Source organism: Kryptolebias marmoratus, linkage group LG1 (assembly GCF_001649575.2).
Source record: "Kryptolebias marmoratus isolate JLee-2015 linkage group LG1, ASM164957v2, whole genome shotgun sequence".
Classification (NCBI taxonomy): Eukaryota; Metazoa; Chordata; class Actinopteri; order Cyprinodontiformes; family Rivulidae; genus Kryptolebias; species Kryptolebias marmoratus.
The window spans coordinates 14216333-14232555 of NC_051430.1; the positions used below are offsets into that span (position 1 = coordinate 14216333).

The 16223-nt window shown below is 40.9% G+C and overlaps 1 protein-coding gene across 1 annotated transcript in view; it reads left to right on the forward strand.

Annotated features, from left to right (window-relative positions):
• Positions 1 to 16223, forward strand: part of adgra2 (adhesion G protein-coupled receptor A2) — a 38903-nt gene that overhangs the window by 2899 nt on the left and 19781 nt on the right. Inside the window, exon 3 of the mRNA XM_017417361.3 lies at positions 15930 to 16001. Within this exon, the coding sequence (XP_017272850.1) occupies positions 15930 to 16001 (72 nt within the window). The remainder of the gene's footprint in view (positions 1 to 15929; positions 16002 to 16223) is intronic.

Consider the following 16223-nt stretch of genomic DNA (forward strand, 5'->3'; position numbering starts at 1 on the left):
CACACACACACACACACCCACCTCCCTTCCCCACCCCCTCTATCATGAGTTCATCCACACGCAGTAACTCTCAACCTAAATATTTAGTCGACTTGGTAGGAAACTGCCATGTCCAAACCTCTTCCAGATGTGAGCCTGCACAGGCCGTGTTTAGGCCTAATTATGGACGGCTGCAAAGGAGCTGGATCGCCGGCTCAGGGGGAAGAGGAGCGGAAGGGTAGAGAAAGGAAGAGCAGAAAGCAGCGAGAGCAGCGTGAAACGCTTTGGTGGCGAGGAGAGGAAGAAATGACAGAGGTTGATAAGAGGTCAAAGTGAAGGAGAAAGTTCAGCACGAGGAGGAGGAGAAACCAAATTGGGGGGGGGAGAGAGTGAGAGAGAGAGAGAGAGAACGAAGGAGAGAGGGGGGGCTATAAGCTTGGCAGGCAGTTCAGAGAGATGTGCCCCTGGAGACTGAAAACTCCCCAGCCTCTGACTAACAGATCTTCAGCACTGGGGTGAAAGGCGAGAGGAGGAGGCAAGGCGCCTCTCGCAGCAACATAGTTTCACTTCCAACATCTTTTATAGCATTATTATTATTAGTCTTTTGAAGATTGGAAGCAGGAACTTTGTTTTTTTTTTCTTTCAGAGGAAAAGAAAAAAGCTGCTCTTGCAGATCAATACGTTTCTCACACATTCAGGCTCAGGGAACCCAGGGAACAGTGTCTCTCTCTCAGGGCTGTGTGGTGGCAGCTGTGTCTGTTTTAATGTTTTAATGGATACCAGACAAATGAAGAGAATGTACAGTGGCAGTTTCTGTGTGAATGTGCTCGTGCTTCGTAGCTTGTGGTTTTTACCAAAGTCAAAACCGTACTCCTCCCCTCTGCATATTCTGCTGTCATCGTCGCCAGAGACGGATGGCCTCGGCCTGGTGTGTGCCAACCTTAATGAGTGGGCACAGATGCTTTGGGTGGGGGCGACAGCATGCCCCGTGGCCTTGATGCCCCCCTCACTTAAGACAGCTGCAGACGATTCCTGAACGGAGGTCAGTGTTGATGGATCTCCAGCCCCACAGTTCGAGACAAAAATATCCCAGCAGGGCAACAATATTGGTATCATTAATGTTGTTGGTTGTAAAGAAACAGTTGCGTCGAACAGTTTAGGTGCTGAACAGGCTGGACTTTAATACATTGATTTGTTTGATGGCAGACTCAAAGCTGTACAGCAGACAGGAAGCGACATTAGCAAGTGATTAGACGATTTTCTTGTGATTTAAAGAGAATCTGGTGAACTTCTGTCCTCTCTAGGTTACCTAATATTTAAGTAGGATTGGGTTTTTGTGTCCAGCTTACTCTAGTTCAGAATTCTGTTCCTTTTGTTTCTTTATTTGCTCAAAATCAACCCAAACTTTAGGGATCTTGTGCTCTTTTTATTTAGGAATAAACAGTATCGGTGTCTTTTTCCCTTATTTTCTAAGCTTTCAGGTGTTTAAAAAAATAAAACAAACATAATATAATCAATTAGAAGTTTGGATTTTTTAAAATTATTTTTGCTCAACGCACTGGAATGACCCTATTTATTAAAAAATTAAGTTAATTACCTCAGAACATCTTTTTCTCCAACTTTCTAAGCACCAATTACTTAAATCTGAAGGCCCCGCCCCCAGGAGAGTTTGTCCTGCTCTGATTGGTCAGTTGGTCTAACTGATCCCTCATTAGGCAGCTGCTCATTTTTAAGTTGAGCTATGACTGTTTAAAGTTCAACAGAGTAATGACTGAAGTATTTTACTTTTTGGTTCATGATTTGATATTTTCTTCCATATACTGACTTTGAAATCTTTCGTAAATGATTATAATGTTCTTTCTGTCTTTTACACACACGAAACAATAAGCATGCACACACACACCTTCATTTATAAGGGCAAATCAGAATTACCACTTATGTTTGTCAAGATAATTAGTGATTTTCATAACCCCACTGCTGAAAGGCAAAAAGCAGATGATAATGTTGCCTGTTTCTGTGGGTATGGGTGGATTTGTCTGTCTGTTGGCAAAATATCTCATGAACCTGCAGACATATTTTAATGAAACTCCCAGGAAGTAAACACTGAATGTACATCTACAGCTGATTAGCTTTTGGAGTCAACCCTGTTCAATACAGCTGCCACAGCAAATCAGCTGTAGCAAAACTAAATATGGCTATAACTCGGTCAATTTTACAGACATTTGGCTAAAACTTGGTGTGTCAGTAGCTAAAACTAAACCCCAATATGTTCTCTGACTGCTAACAGATTGTGAAAGATTTTGAAATATTGCATGAGTATGAGCAGAAGGTCATTGACAAGGTTGACATGATACCACTCCAGAAAGTACAGTACACCAAAGTTTAACTAATTGTTCCTCATCTGATGAGTTTTGTGAATTCATGTCCTTTTAGAGCCCCCTCTCCTCAGTGGTATCATGACTTTGTGTGCTTTTAATAATCATTTCGTCTTCTGAGCCACATTGTGTCCCCTGCGTTCTGAAGGACCCGCAGCTGTGTTGATGGTTTCTGCTGGGTTCTTGATTCATATGTGTTGAGACGGGAGGATGTTGACAAAATGTCCCGAACCGTCATCTTATCAGCAGGGAGAAGAATTCCTATAGTAGGCAGAATGCCGGAGCCCAGGCATTCCTGCAGCGATACAGTTTATTTATGTGCGGAAAGGTGTTGAGAGAAGGGGGGGAGCAGGCTCTCCTCTGCACATGTTTGATGGAGCAGTGGTCAGCAATAAATCAAAAAGGCAAACAAAGGCCTGACACTGGATACTCGAGGACTGAGGCCGCAGCTGCAGCACCTGCCAGTGCCACACATGCCCTGGATTTTATTGTGCTCCATGGGTCGAGGGAGCACGGCCTTGGTGGGTCTACGCCGCTGTCGCTCCCTGACTATTTTGGATGATGAATGCGTATTTTCACTTCTCACCTTGTTTTGTTGATCGGAAGGCTGCAGTGTTTTAAAGCTTGGCAATAACATCCATGTGTTGTCATAGTAAAGTCATCCCCCCCAGAGGGGTGTTTTTTTTTTTTTTTTTTGTTATTTTAGTTTTTTCTTTCTTACCACTCTCTTCTTATCTTTCTCCAAAAATGCCTGACTTGGACTTTTCTTTGCCAGCGCTAACTTCCCTCTCCCTGTGTCTGACCACAGAGGCTCTTAGAGTTCCTGCTCTGGGTCGACAACACATGGAGATAATGGGTGTCTATACTGGGAATGCCTGTGGCTCATGTGTCTGTGTGTGTGTGTGTGTGTGTGTGTGTGTTTCTGCTACGTCTGTTCTTAAAAATCAGTCAGTCAAGCTGTATTTACTGTATTTCAAAAACTCATTATGATTTCTGAAGTAAACAGGATCTCTTTTAAATTTTTCTATACAAAAACCATCTGTCTGTTAAGACGTTACAACTATAATATACTTTGGGTTAGAGGTTTATATAGGAGTCGTATAAAGCAGCTAAAACTAACAACTTAAACTATAAAATACAATAACGTAATTATAGTTTTAAAGAGTTTTACTGTAGGACAGAGAACTACAGCTGCAGTCAGAAGTTTACATGCACTCATGGGCGTGGTGGTCATATTAATTTTGGGCTTTAAATGGTTGATTTGAACCTTTCTTTTCACAGGGAAGAATGACTATACAACTTTCAATGTCAATGATTTAAATTCATGCAATGGCCCGATACCACAGCATGATGCTACCATCACTATGCTTGACAGTTGGTACAGTGTTCTTTCAAGGAGTCAAGCCCCACCTAGACTCCTCCAAGGGCTTCTCAATCAAGCTTGAAGGTGTCTTACTTCAGTTTTAGTGGTTCCTGTGTTGCTTCTGAACATCCTAATCAGTTACAGTTCATCTCGGGGTGGCAGATCATTAATCCAATAAGTGCTGTCAAACTTTAAATTTTTTTTTTGCGTTGGTATGGAGAAACTACAGGCTGCAGTCAATCATGATCACTAACAAAAAGTTAATGGCCTTGGCCCTTTCACATCAAAGACAACGTTTAGTACAACTGCTTAAAACATGTAGATGGATTTGTGGATATATTTGAACACATACACACACACATTTATATATATATATATATATATATATATATATATATATATATATATATATATATATATAATTCTGACCCTGGGTGGATTCCAGAAAATTCACAATAAATTTCAACTTGTTCTTATTTATTAAATCAATGAAGCTGTAGGTTGCATAATTATTCCACCCTGGGTAAAAATGAAAAAGAAATGGTTCAAATTACTTTTAAAAGCCCCAAATTAATATGATACTGTTGCTCATGATGAGTGGATGTAAACGTCTGACTTCAGCTGTAAATTCATGATCCCATGTCTGTGTTCACTTGTTTACTACATATTTACACATTATATTTATTTTAATGACCATTTTGCAACTCTGTCCTTCTGCATATGAAACCATTTTCTAATGTCCCTCCGACCTGATCACCTCTGATTTTAAGTTAGGATCATAAAACATCTAAGACCTAACGTCTATTTTTAGACCAAAGCATTTTCTGTAAACTATAAGGAGGTGAAAGTTCATTTTAATAAACTGGAGTCAGGCCATTTGTAGCCTTAAAAGTTACCAAAATAAATCTGAAGAATATTCCTGTAACAAGTGAAAGTAGCATTCCTTGAAGGAATGCATATCACCCGCCACCTTGCAGAGCAAAGTTTGTGAGCTGGTAATGCTCAGAGTCGGTGTTGGAAACGACTCTCAGCTACTACCACATCAAATCTTAGCTTAATATCTGTAACATTGACTCAGGTATAGCCATTTTTGATCAGCTGTAGCAGCCATCTTAAATCAGAACAACTTCAAAAGGTAACCAGTTGTAGACGTACATCCAATGGTTAATTTCTGAGACTTCAATTAAAATAAGTCCAGTGGATTAAGAGATATTTTGCTGAATGCACATGATTCACCATCTTTTGTGGCAACAGGTAATAGAAAAATCTCAAAATCAGTCCTACAGCAAACAAGAATCAAGGGGAGTGGGGATGATATTGATGTTTTTATGACCAGAAGCTCTGAAACTGAGAAAGAACCGTCTCCTGTTCTGCTAAACAGCCAATCAGAAGGACCTCTCTCTCTAACACCAGTTAAACATGTTGATTGAAACTAAAAACAAAAACGCGCTACTGGGATTCACCAGAGCGGACAAGAATCACATATACTCCAGACGTTCCAGATGGTTGACTGACAGCTTTCCCGTAAGAAAAGTGAGGCTCATGTTTGGTCCTTTTGTCGATAAAGAAGAGCTTCAGCAGCATCCGAGGCCATCACTCACACACTCCTGATGCTTGCTGCCAGGATCAGATGCTCTGTAGTTTAAACTACTGTGGATTTCCCTCAGACACTCAGTTCAACCTGATCATGAGCTCAAAGATCCAGAATCCAGCTGCCAAGCAAACACTTTACTTAGATATTTTTTGCATTATATTAGAGGTACCAGCAGCTGGTCGACATGATATTAGACTCAGCTATCTTGTCCTTACATAAACTGTGTGTTTTTGTGTATGTGTGTGCTTGCACACAGAGATCCAAGCATCAAATTGTGAAACAAAGCAATAATTAAAATTTCTGTGGATGCAACAAACCACCAAATCTAATATGAATGTGTGTTTCTTCATCTTTAATCAAACCATTCTCTGGAAAACATGTTGGTCGACCATGTTTTTCTAACATGTCTCTTGGTTTAATAATTTGTGGTAAACTCTGGTTTTGAAACTGGATCGCCATGCACTGAGTTAAACATGGGTAATGAGCACTCATTACAAATTAAAAAAGAAAAAGAAAAAAAAGCCTGAAAATTTACCTAAATTGGGCTATAAACAAAAATGGAACTTGTTTTTTTTTTTAAAGATTACACAAAACACAATCTTTGGCAGAAAGATTTTAGCCGACCATTGTTGTTTTTTTTTTTTTTTGTAAAGCAGCCTGATTTCCCAGCCATCTTTGCTCAGAAGCAGAAAACAGAAGCTTGTTATGAGACAGAACAATGAGACCATGTCAGCCAGGCATCCACCATATTCCACCCTCTGTCTCAAACAGCTATTTCTCTTTAAATTGCCTCATTAAAATTGTAAAAACACTTTAGACAGTGATTAAACTGACCATTGTATTCCCGCTCCGCAGCTATAAACGTCCCAATTTGGCCTGTTTTGATGAGATTTTGACTCTGAATATTGCAATAATTCACAGCGGTTTTACAGCGCGGCGGCTGCCTTTGTGTGCTGGTTGTTAATATTTGTGGCAACTGCAGGTCACTAAGTGTTCGGCTGTAATAAACCGTGTAGAGAAACACATTTCACGGACAGTCACTGTAAGCAAAACTTGATGAATTGTCTCAGAAGACTTACTCTTTGCGTGGGGAGTGCGTGCATGTGTGTTAGCCTGTTTGCTGGTGCACACACATGTGGGAAGGGCGTGCATCGCCACAGTTCTCAAAATAGACCTCGGTCCTCCCCTCTCTAATTAGAGACATTTTGAAAAGCCAGATTTTAATTTTAGACTGGTAGCTTTTGGACCACTTATGCACACACACACACACACACACACACACACACACACACACACACACACACACACTGAGAGTTGAACATACAGGCTTTCCATATAAATAAATCTGATAGGTCACACACTGGTGCATCTAAATTTGCACACACACACACACACACACACAGGCAGGCAGAAACCACAGAGCCTAACTCCACGGCCCAGCCTGCTAACCAAAGCACAACGCAGCTCGCTCTGTAATGAGTGGTTGCACCAAGATGCAGGAGCACACTCCCCGCGCCGAGCATCAGGACACAAAATTATGACTGTAAAACCAAGTCGAGAGTCTTTAAATCTCTAAAGAATCCACATTCTGTCGGTAGAATATAGGTCCCTCTCCTGTTTGATGACTGACATGCACAATCAGGGACTGCAGGGTGATTTCATTAACAATATTTTGCATGCAATTACATGGATGCTCCTTTCCCTGACAGGCGGTTAATGGGGCTCGCAGCTTGGCAGCGTTCCCTGGTGGCCGCGACAAGCCCTTCGGTGGGTCAGGCACAATGGGCACATTCACATCGTGACATGTGTTTGCTGCTAAAGTGCCTGTTGTGCTGGAGGGCATTTAGTCTCTCTGTTGGACCAATTCTGTGAGGAAAGGCCCAGGGTCCAGGGGGGTGGGGGAATGCTGGGAACGCTGGCTGTAGGTAGCTCTGTGTCTTTTTCCAACAAAAGGGTTAAGCTCTTTGGATGGATTCATGCACTGAATAGCCCGCACAGTCTGGAGGCCTCTTATAAAGTGCTTATTGTAACAAAGATGACACAACCACCTTCCAGCCTGAGAGATCGCTCTGCTCATGCTCTTTCATCCATCTCCTGTCCGCCGTCCTCATCTTTTCTCTGCAAAAGGGTCCATTAGTGAGACTGAGGGACCAGGCCTGTACTGGGCAAACTTTCTAAAGGGCGCTGCAGACACCGGCAGCAACCATTCATAATTTTAAACACTTACTTGGTTCATAAAAACAAAACAGAACAGCAACAAATCCACCAAATTTCACCCAAACGCAGTTAAAGCGTTTGCATTCATTTTTAATTTAAACTTGAGACGCACCGCAATAAAATCCTTATTTTATTTTATTTTTTTCCACAGGATGCATTCACACACACTCTCTGAAATGAGAAATTAGTTTACCGAAAGTACGAACACGCAAATGCTGCGCTTCGTCAGGCCAAACCTCAGTCACAACAGAGAATGAAACATTTTATTTCAAACATATGACATCTGAATGTAATGGCATATTGCTGTATTTTTAAATGATACACAGGAGCTGCCAAAACTAAAAATACTAGTAAAATACAAGGTTCTGTAAAAGTATAAGGACCGGGACAGTTTTAGACTAGAAAACGGTTCTGGTGGATTGAACATTTTCATCCCAAACTGTTAACGAATGATATAACAAGATCCGTCTGAGAACTGCTGGTGTTTGGTTTATATTTACCGATGTAATAACACTTGATGAGAAGAAAACAATACATTTATTGCCATTGTTGAAACAGCACTTATGAAGGCCAGTTTCAGTAGCAGATAAACCCTGTAGTTTAATTTTGAAAAACCACACTTAACATAACTTCTGATTGTACCTGGTTGGTAATTATCTTCTTTATTTTTGTCCATTTGCTTCTCTTGTCTGAAGCATTTAACACTGGCACCAATAGGAACTGTTTAAGATCGATAATACTGTTAACAATAAATAAATAGTGCTGTACGGCTGCCCTGTATCATCCATCATTCCACAATGAACTTGCATTTACAGTTGTGTTGTTACGACCAGCTCAGAATAGGAATCGTCCAATCATCAGCCTCCCACCACCGTGCTCAACAGTGAGGTGATGCTGCTAATGTCCTTTGTTTGAGTTTTCAACAAACATGTCTCTGTTAAATATGGCCAAACATCTTTACTTTGTTTTTTTAATCCAGAAAATATTGGTCCAGATGTTTTATCAGATGCAACTTTTCAAATCCGTGCAGCTTTGCTCCTCTTGGAGAGAAAAGGCTTCTCCTAACAATCCTTCCAAACAAACTGAACTTCTTCAGTCCTTTTCTAGCTGTCCTGTACCATTTAACATTTAACATCTAAGTGAGGCGTGCTGTAGGGTGCAGCTCTCTGACTCTTTTTTTTTGTTATGTTTTTAAATCTGAGCATTGCTCAGACTGAACTTGGGGTGAACTTGCTGGGAGGTCCAACACTGGAAAGATTGTTAGCTATTCAGAACAGGCTTTGCTTGTGAATAATTTTTCTTGCCGTCAAATGATGACGTACTTTATATGTGTGTGTGTGTGTGTTTTACCCCCTTCTGGTTTGGTGGCAGCAACATATACTGTTTATTTCTGCACAATTATTTGCCAAGTGTTCGTCTATGATTGTTTTTATGGTAAGAATCTTTTTTGTTTGTTTGTTTATAAAAGAATAGAACTTTATTGTTATGGAACTGGGATCCTGTTCCTGATTTGGTCTTAAACATTTTGTAATTTACTCAACAAAAATGCAAGCAAGAATAACAGCCTGAATGTACACATTTCACTTTATTTTATGATCATATCTGATTATCAATAATCTGAGAATTCAAAAGGAAACCCATCATATTTATTGTAACATTTATTTTAAAATGAAAGGGATATTTCAGATTTATTGAAGTGAGGTTTGGACAAAGGTTTTGAACAAATATAATATCCTGCTTGTTGTGGATCGCTCTTTGATCGACCTCAGCTTGAAGAAATAGTGTTTAATTCTGACCAGACTGAGAGAGCGAACAGCTAGTCCAACCAGGACCAAAACCCAAGTGGACTGCCGTCATCTTAAGACAACTCAAATCTAAAACACAGAAAAGGTCATAGTGGTCCATGTGAATGCTCCCTTTTAAACTTTAACAGTGCAGTAAATTTGACATTACACAGTGATTTCAGCAGAAATATCATAGTATTCCAGCCCAAAGCGTGTCCCGCCGGCAGCACTTACAGCTGTTTGTCCCTGCAGGTGTAAAAAATGAATAATCAAATTGCTTTCAGCAGAGTTCAGATCCCATAAGGTTTAATTGTGTTTCATTTTTATTTTTATGAATTTAAGCACTGCTGTGATGAGAGCCAGCATGCACATAATCAAATCAGGTAATTAAACCAGGCTTAATTCAATAATGACTCTCTGAGACCCTCGTTTAAAATCCCTTTCATTATCTGCCTCCTTTTGGTCGTTGAACTGCAGGATTGGACTTTTGCCACATTACCAGGCTCTTTCAAGGGTTCTTGTCTTTCACGTTGCGTGTGGTCCTCAAGGGTAAGAGAGCAATCCAAAGTTAAACTGATGTTGACACAGCAGCCACTGGCTTATTTTCCCACTTTATCACAGTAAACTTGTGCGCCTCTATTCTTTTCGTCTCGGAGGGTTAGATCAATGATCAGGCGGGCTGAGGGACGGAGGGTCTAATTAACACTCATGTTGTTTTGTCACTTTTAGTCCTCCAACCTTAAACGGTTCTGCTGGAGTGGCTGCACTAATTCTGTGTATTCAGAATGAAAGAAAACACAGCTGACATTCAAGAATTGCGAGTTATACTACAGAAATAATGAGAATAGACAGCTTAGGCCACGGATGAATCCTTATTTCATCTAAATCTTTCCTTAAGGCCTTTTGTTCTGCTTGTGGTTTGCTGCAGAGCCGCAAACTCACCCGGAGCTCTCTCTATGAGTCCGGCTAAATATTTAGAGCCCTGCGGAGGGCAGCTGAAATCAGTGCGTTTTTATTCAAGTGCATCTCATTTATATCCCACGCTAAATGCCAAAGCAGGCTGGAGCATTTCCTGTGGGCTTCCAACTTCCAAAACAAAACAAAGTTTTAACTGTGTCTGGCAAAGAGGAAGGATGAAGAGTGAAAGCATCTTGACAGCAGACTCTCAGAGGTAGGGGCCAGCTAACAGGACATCCTGTTGTGTTTAAGTTCACAACATTTCAGCTGCAGACAGGACAGCCAACAGGAGGATGTGCTTTTCCTCTCTGTTCGTCTGGCCCCCCCCCCCGTGCTGATTGGCTGACAGGAACCTGCAGCAGCAGCTCCTGGATGAGTTTGATGAGCCGTTCCTGTTTGCATCACACTCAGGTGGAGCCGTGAACACGTGTCCTGGCCTTGGAGCTCAGGGCGGTGTGTCGTACTGTCACGCAGTGAAACTAGAGGGAAGATGGGGAGCAAATCATCAGAGTGCCGTAAGACCTTCAAGGGTTTTGTGCCCGCGGATCAAAGTGACAAAAAAGAAATGAGCTGCTGAGTCAGTTTTACAAATATCGAGCTAAAATGTGACGTGGTAGTGGCTGAAAGTCATTCACCACTCTCGCACTCATACTCGAGCAATATTCGGTGAGATAATGATATTGTTTTCAAGGTTTGACGAAAACAGCTAGAAGCCCTACGGCATGAGAGGTGGTGAGCAATATGCATTTCTTCAAGGAATGCCAGGTCTTTAACAAAGTTTCACTCTCTGAGTAGAACATCTTTCAATGTGTTGGTTTCACAAAATCCAGACGTTTGAAGTTAAAGAATAAAGGAGGAGCTGTCCTGTGTTGTAAGACATTTGCCATCAGTTTCTTGAAGACATCTAGGATGGGTTTTTTTCTGACGTGCTTGAGCTTCTAATAAATTTCTTGTTGTATTTTTGACCACATTTCTTGGCCACAAAGAGTTAATTTAAGTTAGTTTGATAGGATTTTAGAAAGAGCATCAAGTGTGTTTCACACTTATTTTCAGTTCAGCTAATATTGGATGTAAAGCTGCTCCACAGAATGATCTACACCACCACCACCACCACCACCATTCTCCCTTCCTTGCTGCACAGCTATGCCAAGATGCCACCATCGTCCTTCTTTCCATTGCTCAGGTGTTCTTGGGGTAAAATGTCTCCCTTTTTCTCCTGCAGTCTCGCCTCTGGTCATTCAGAGCGATGACTCGTTTGGTTTTTCTCAGTTATGCTTTCTTCACACTCTTGTCCAGCTGCAAACTTTCACCAGTCTGACATCGTTTGTTGGACGGCAGCCTCTTCGTCTTCAGCAATTTACGACTTATTTGAATTTAAAGAGAGACGCAGACGTTTCTTCAGCTTCCAGTTCACAGCAGATCTGTGTTTTGTCCATTTCAAGGTTGCTCTTGACACTCAAAGCCGGCCAGAAGGTGATTTTGGACCACAGTGTTGTTTAAAAACAACTTAAGAGACATTTTTGGACGTGTGTAAATTTGCAAGTCCTCTTTCTCAGACTTACACTGAGTTGTTTAAAGACTTTCCCGTTGTCACACTAAAGATAAGTGAAGAAGCTTTGGAAAGTTTCAAAAACATTTAATTGACCATATGACGATTTAAAAAAAAAAGAGCTGAAAAGTACACAGTTATTATATCTATATAAACATGTATGTCATAAAATCATTTTCCCCTTGCAAAAGAAGAGCCCGAGTTTTCTATATATTTTGTATTTGTGTCTTTGTACTTTCTGAGCCCAAGACAAGCCGGTGTCTGTGCTTCTCTGGGATTTGTCTCTCTCCATATGACCTCCTGCTTTTTGATCTCTCTGTAAATGAATTACATAAACGGGCTGAACAGGAGCCTGGAGCCTGGTATGTAGCTGTGCTCTTTTTTCTTTTTCCATAATTAGATGGATTCAATTAGTTCATCTAATTTCTGAGAGCCCATTGTGATCTGAAGGGGTTAAAAGAAGTAGGAGATGGTGAATGCAGTGCTTATACCATCTATAATATAATCTGACTGAATTAGTGGGAGGCCAGGTCTCGTAGCGTACGTTCAAAAGCTCTTAAAGGCAGATTCTCTGTTTCTTACGTCCACTCGTGTTCAGTCGGCTGTGATTCTGATATTTGTCCCTCCCTGATGGAGGAGCTCCTCATTCTCTCTTCTTGCGACGCTCTGTTGATCTTTACGTGCTGCAGAGACACAGAGATGCTCTCTGGTGGGCCTCAGCCGTCACCTCCCATCCGGACGCTGCTCTGTCTGTCTGATGGCTGTCCCGGAAGGGCTCTCTCCACAACCCCTGACCTCCGAGACCGCTCTCTGCACAAACAGCTAATTGGCTGGGTTTCCTGTTTAGCCTTATGGGAATGCTGACTATTTCTGTCTGTTTACAGACGTTCTGCCTGTCTCTCGTTCTCAGTGCTGCACTCTCTGTGGTGTTTATGAAAGAACAATGTGCTTCAGCTACGACTGTGCTCCAAACATCAGGCTTCGGGGACTCTGCAGGACCGTCCAGGTTCTGTAGCTCCTTTGTGTTCCTGGAAATCTGCGCCTTTTGTTGTTTCGTTGGAAGAATTCGGTTAGCTCATTTTGCGCGTTTTGTTTGTTTGTACAAGTCAGCTTTCAAGTTCTTGTATACAGATAATCAAGCTGATTGAAAAATTCTGTGCTGCAATGTCACAGCTGAGAGATTTTAGTGATAAAACCCAAATGTACACATGCCTATATGCACATCTGTCCATATTTGACGATACATGAACTGATTTTTTTTTTAGTGCCGTACCCTGCAAATAATCATTACTCAGCACAATAAGCTCAGTCAAAACGAACTGTCTGCATCTAAGCCGTCTGTGTCGAGTTAAACAGCTTGTGTCTTTGCCAGATGTGACTTTCTCCTCTCCTATCTGTACTGAATTATTCAGGCAGTTCCGGGTCTTCTGTAGCTTTCATCTCGGGCCTGCATCCATTTATAGAAGAGATTCTGAGCCCAAAGTCAAGTGAAAGACCTTCAAGGCTCAGGAGTCACGGGTTCAAACTCGGGCTATGCCCCGAAAGGACTCTTCTTGTCTAACATGCAGTCCAAAATGTTGAGACATATCGTCGATCTATTTTAAAATAAAAAACTCCCTGAGGGTTTCTGAACTATTTTTTTTCTTAGTCATAAATAACTCTGATTTGGACTGAGCTCTATTTCTGATGCTTGGATAAAATACCCTTTACAGCGCAATTTATAATAAAGATGGAATTACAGGGAAAATTGGACTTAAATGCATCATAAAATAGCCTAACGACCTTAATTGTATTATTACAGCCATTAACAGTGGAACTGCTCCAGTCCCATGGTTGCAGTCCAGTTTAAAAATAAATTTCTCGGTCTTTCATAATTTTTGTCTAAAAATAAAGTGCTCATAAAATAATTTTTATTGACCTTCTTTTTTTTCTTCTTCGGTTTTCAAATTGCTTGTTGACAAAAGTTAAAGTGAAGAGGTGAGTCAGTCCAGTTCGTCCCACCATACCAAGACTGGACGATTAAATGTGGCCATTAAGTGGAAGGCGCAGAGCTGAAGGCAGTGTTTTTATTGATGTGGCAGGAAACAGGGGGTGTGGGGTATGGGGGGAGGGTGTGTGGGGGGCGCTGACGGCTGCTGCTGAATCTGTGAATCTCACAGACTGTTCGCAGTCAGCTCCCACTTTTAAAGGCGCTCACACAGCTTGGCTCTCTCGATTAAGAACGCACTTAATGTCACAGACAGCCCATTAAGCACCGTGTGGTGGGAGCAGAGACGAGGTGAAGCTGAAGGGGGTGTTAATGATGGCCGCCTGTAGCCACGGCAGGACTCTGTGGATCCAAAATATGAGGAAATACGTCTCCCTAAAATAATGCTTGGAATATAGCAGGTCTTTGGTTATGACTAAACAGTGAAATAATAAAACAGACTTTTTGCTTCATACGCCACAACCAACTGACCTGAGAAAACACAAAACTGGCTCTAACTCAGTTAGTTTTACAGATGTTGAGCTACAGTTCAGTGTGTTAGTAGCCAAGACTGATCCCCAACTTTTAGTCAAGGAGCTAATTGATTGCACAAAATAGTTTTTAAATTTTGCCTCTAACTATTGGAGTCAACTCTGTCTTTCTGTTAACAAAATATCTCATGAACCGGTAATTGGATTTTAATAAAACTTTCAGAAAGTAATCATTGCATGTACACCTACAACTGATTAACATTGGGGTCTAACCCAATTCAAGATGGCCGCTAAAGCCAACTGATTTTAGAAAACACATCAATAGATAGAATTTGGTGAGTTTTACAGATATTGTGCTGAAGTTTGTTGTGGTAATACCTGAGAGTAATTCACAACACATACTCTGAGCTCTACATGTTGCACAACATCTTAACGTAAAACTTTTGCATTAATTGTTGGTGTCAATCTTAACTCCCTGTTAGCAAAATATCTCGTGAACCACTAAACAGATTTAATGAAACTCTCAGAAAGTAATCATTCAGTGTTTATTTAGGACTAACTTTTGGAGCCAACCTAATTCGAGATGACTTCCATAGATAATCAGCATTAGCCAACGCTAAAATTAATATAACTTAGTCAAATTTACCAATAATGAGCTAAACTATGATGTGGTAGTAGCTAAGATTCATTTGCAACCCATATCCTGAGTGTGACATCTCAGGATACTGGATCAGATTGTATAAAAAGTTATTTTTAATTTTAAACCAAATTGGCTACAACTCATTTGTCAATATGAGATGATATTAGTCTAAAATTCTGGCACAACAGGGCAGCGGGCGATATGCATTCCTTCAAGAAATGCCAGAGATTGAATTTTTTTTTTTAATGTTCTGAATCACTAAGAAAGGAGCCAAGCTTTTTCTGTCTTAAATGTGTTTTGTGAGATAAGAGTGGAAAGGAAAACAAGAATTTTTCGCCTGTCAGTGTTCTCTTTCCAAGCAATTTTCTTCTTGGAAAATGTCACCAAGGGTCCGCTGAGGTTTGAGCAGCTGTGACTGAACTAAGCTTCTCCTTTAGCCGACAAACATTTGCTCTGCTAAAATTGTTTCAGTCTTCCATGAAAAAAGATTTTCAAGGACAATGATAAGCTCTTAACACTGAATAACTCCTGCAAAGGAAGCACTGAAAGTCTCCACACACTTCTTTTGGCAGAGCAGAGTGATTACTTAAAAATGTCCATTTTGAATGACCATATTGGACAAAGCATTCTTCAGCTGTGATTCCAATGTGTCCCACGGCACTCTGACCTCTGGCCTGAAGATTTGCCAAAAATGATTTGCTAGTAAGAGATAATTAACAAGAACTGTGCCACATTTGTTTGATCTGCAAAATCATTCTTTAGATGTAGGAAACATATGCAGCATGATTATCAAGATCACAGGCTCCCTCTTGATCCCGATGTCCTTTTTTTGTCCCCACATTCACTGAAAGCCTCTTGGATAAAGTGTTTGGTCAGGCTAATCCCTCATGACTGTAGCACAGAGTGGACACTTTTTCAGTTCTCGTTATATATTTATTTGTGTTTATTGCGTGTTAATTAAATTTGAACCCCTAGCAGTGAAACTGACGTATATATGCTTTTATTTAATTACAGGATACTGAGCCACAACAAAATCTGTGTTCTTAAAAATGGATCCTTCATGGGACTCAACTCTCTGGAGAAGCTGTGAGTATTCTGTTTCTTTATTTAGCTTTGCACTTCTGTCATGCATATTGTTTACATTCGATTTATGCAATGCGTCTCGCTTCTGGCCCGGGCCTTGCCGAGTGTATCACTGAGATCTGAGCTGATTTCAAGCAGCTCTGAGTCCATTTATCCACCGATGGGCTCCTTTCCAGCAGGGAGGATGATCCACTCAGACTGGATATCACGGAGTTATGTTGAAAA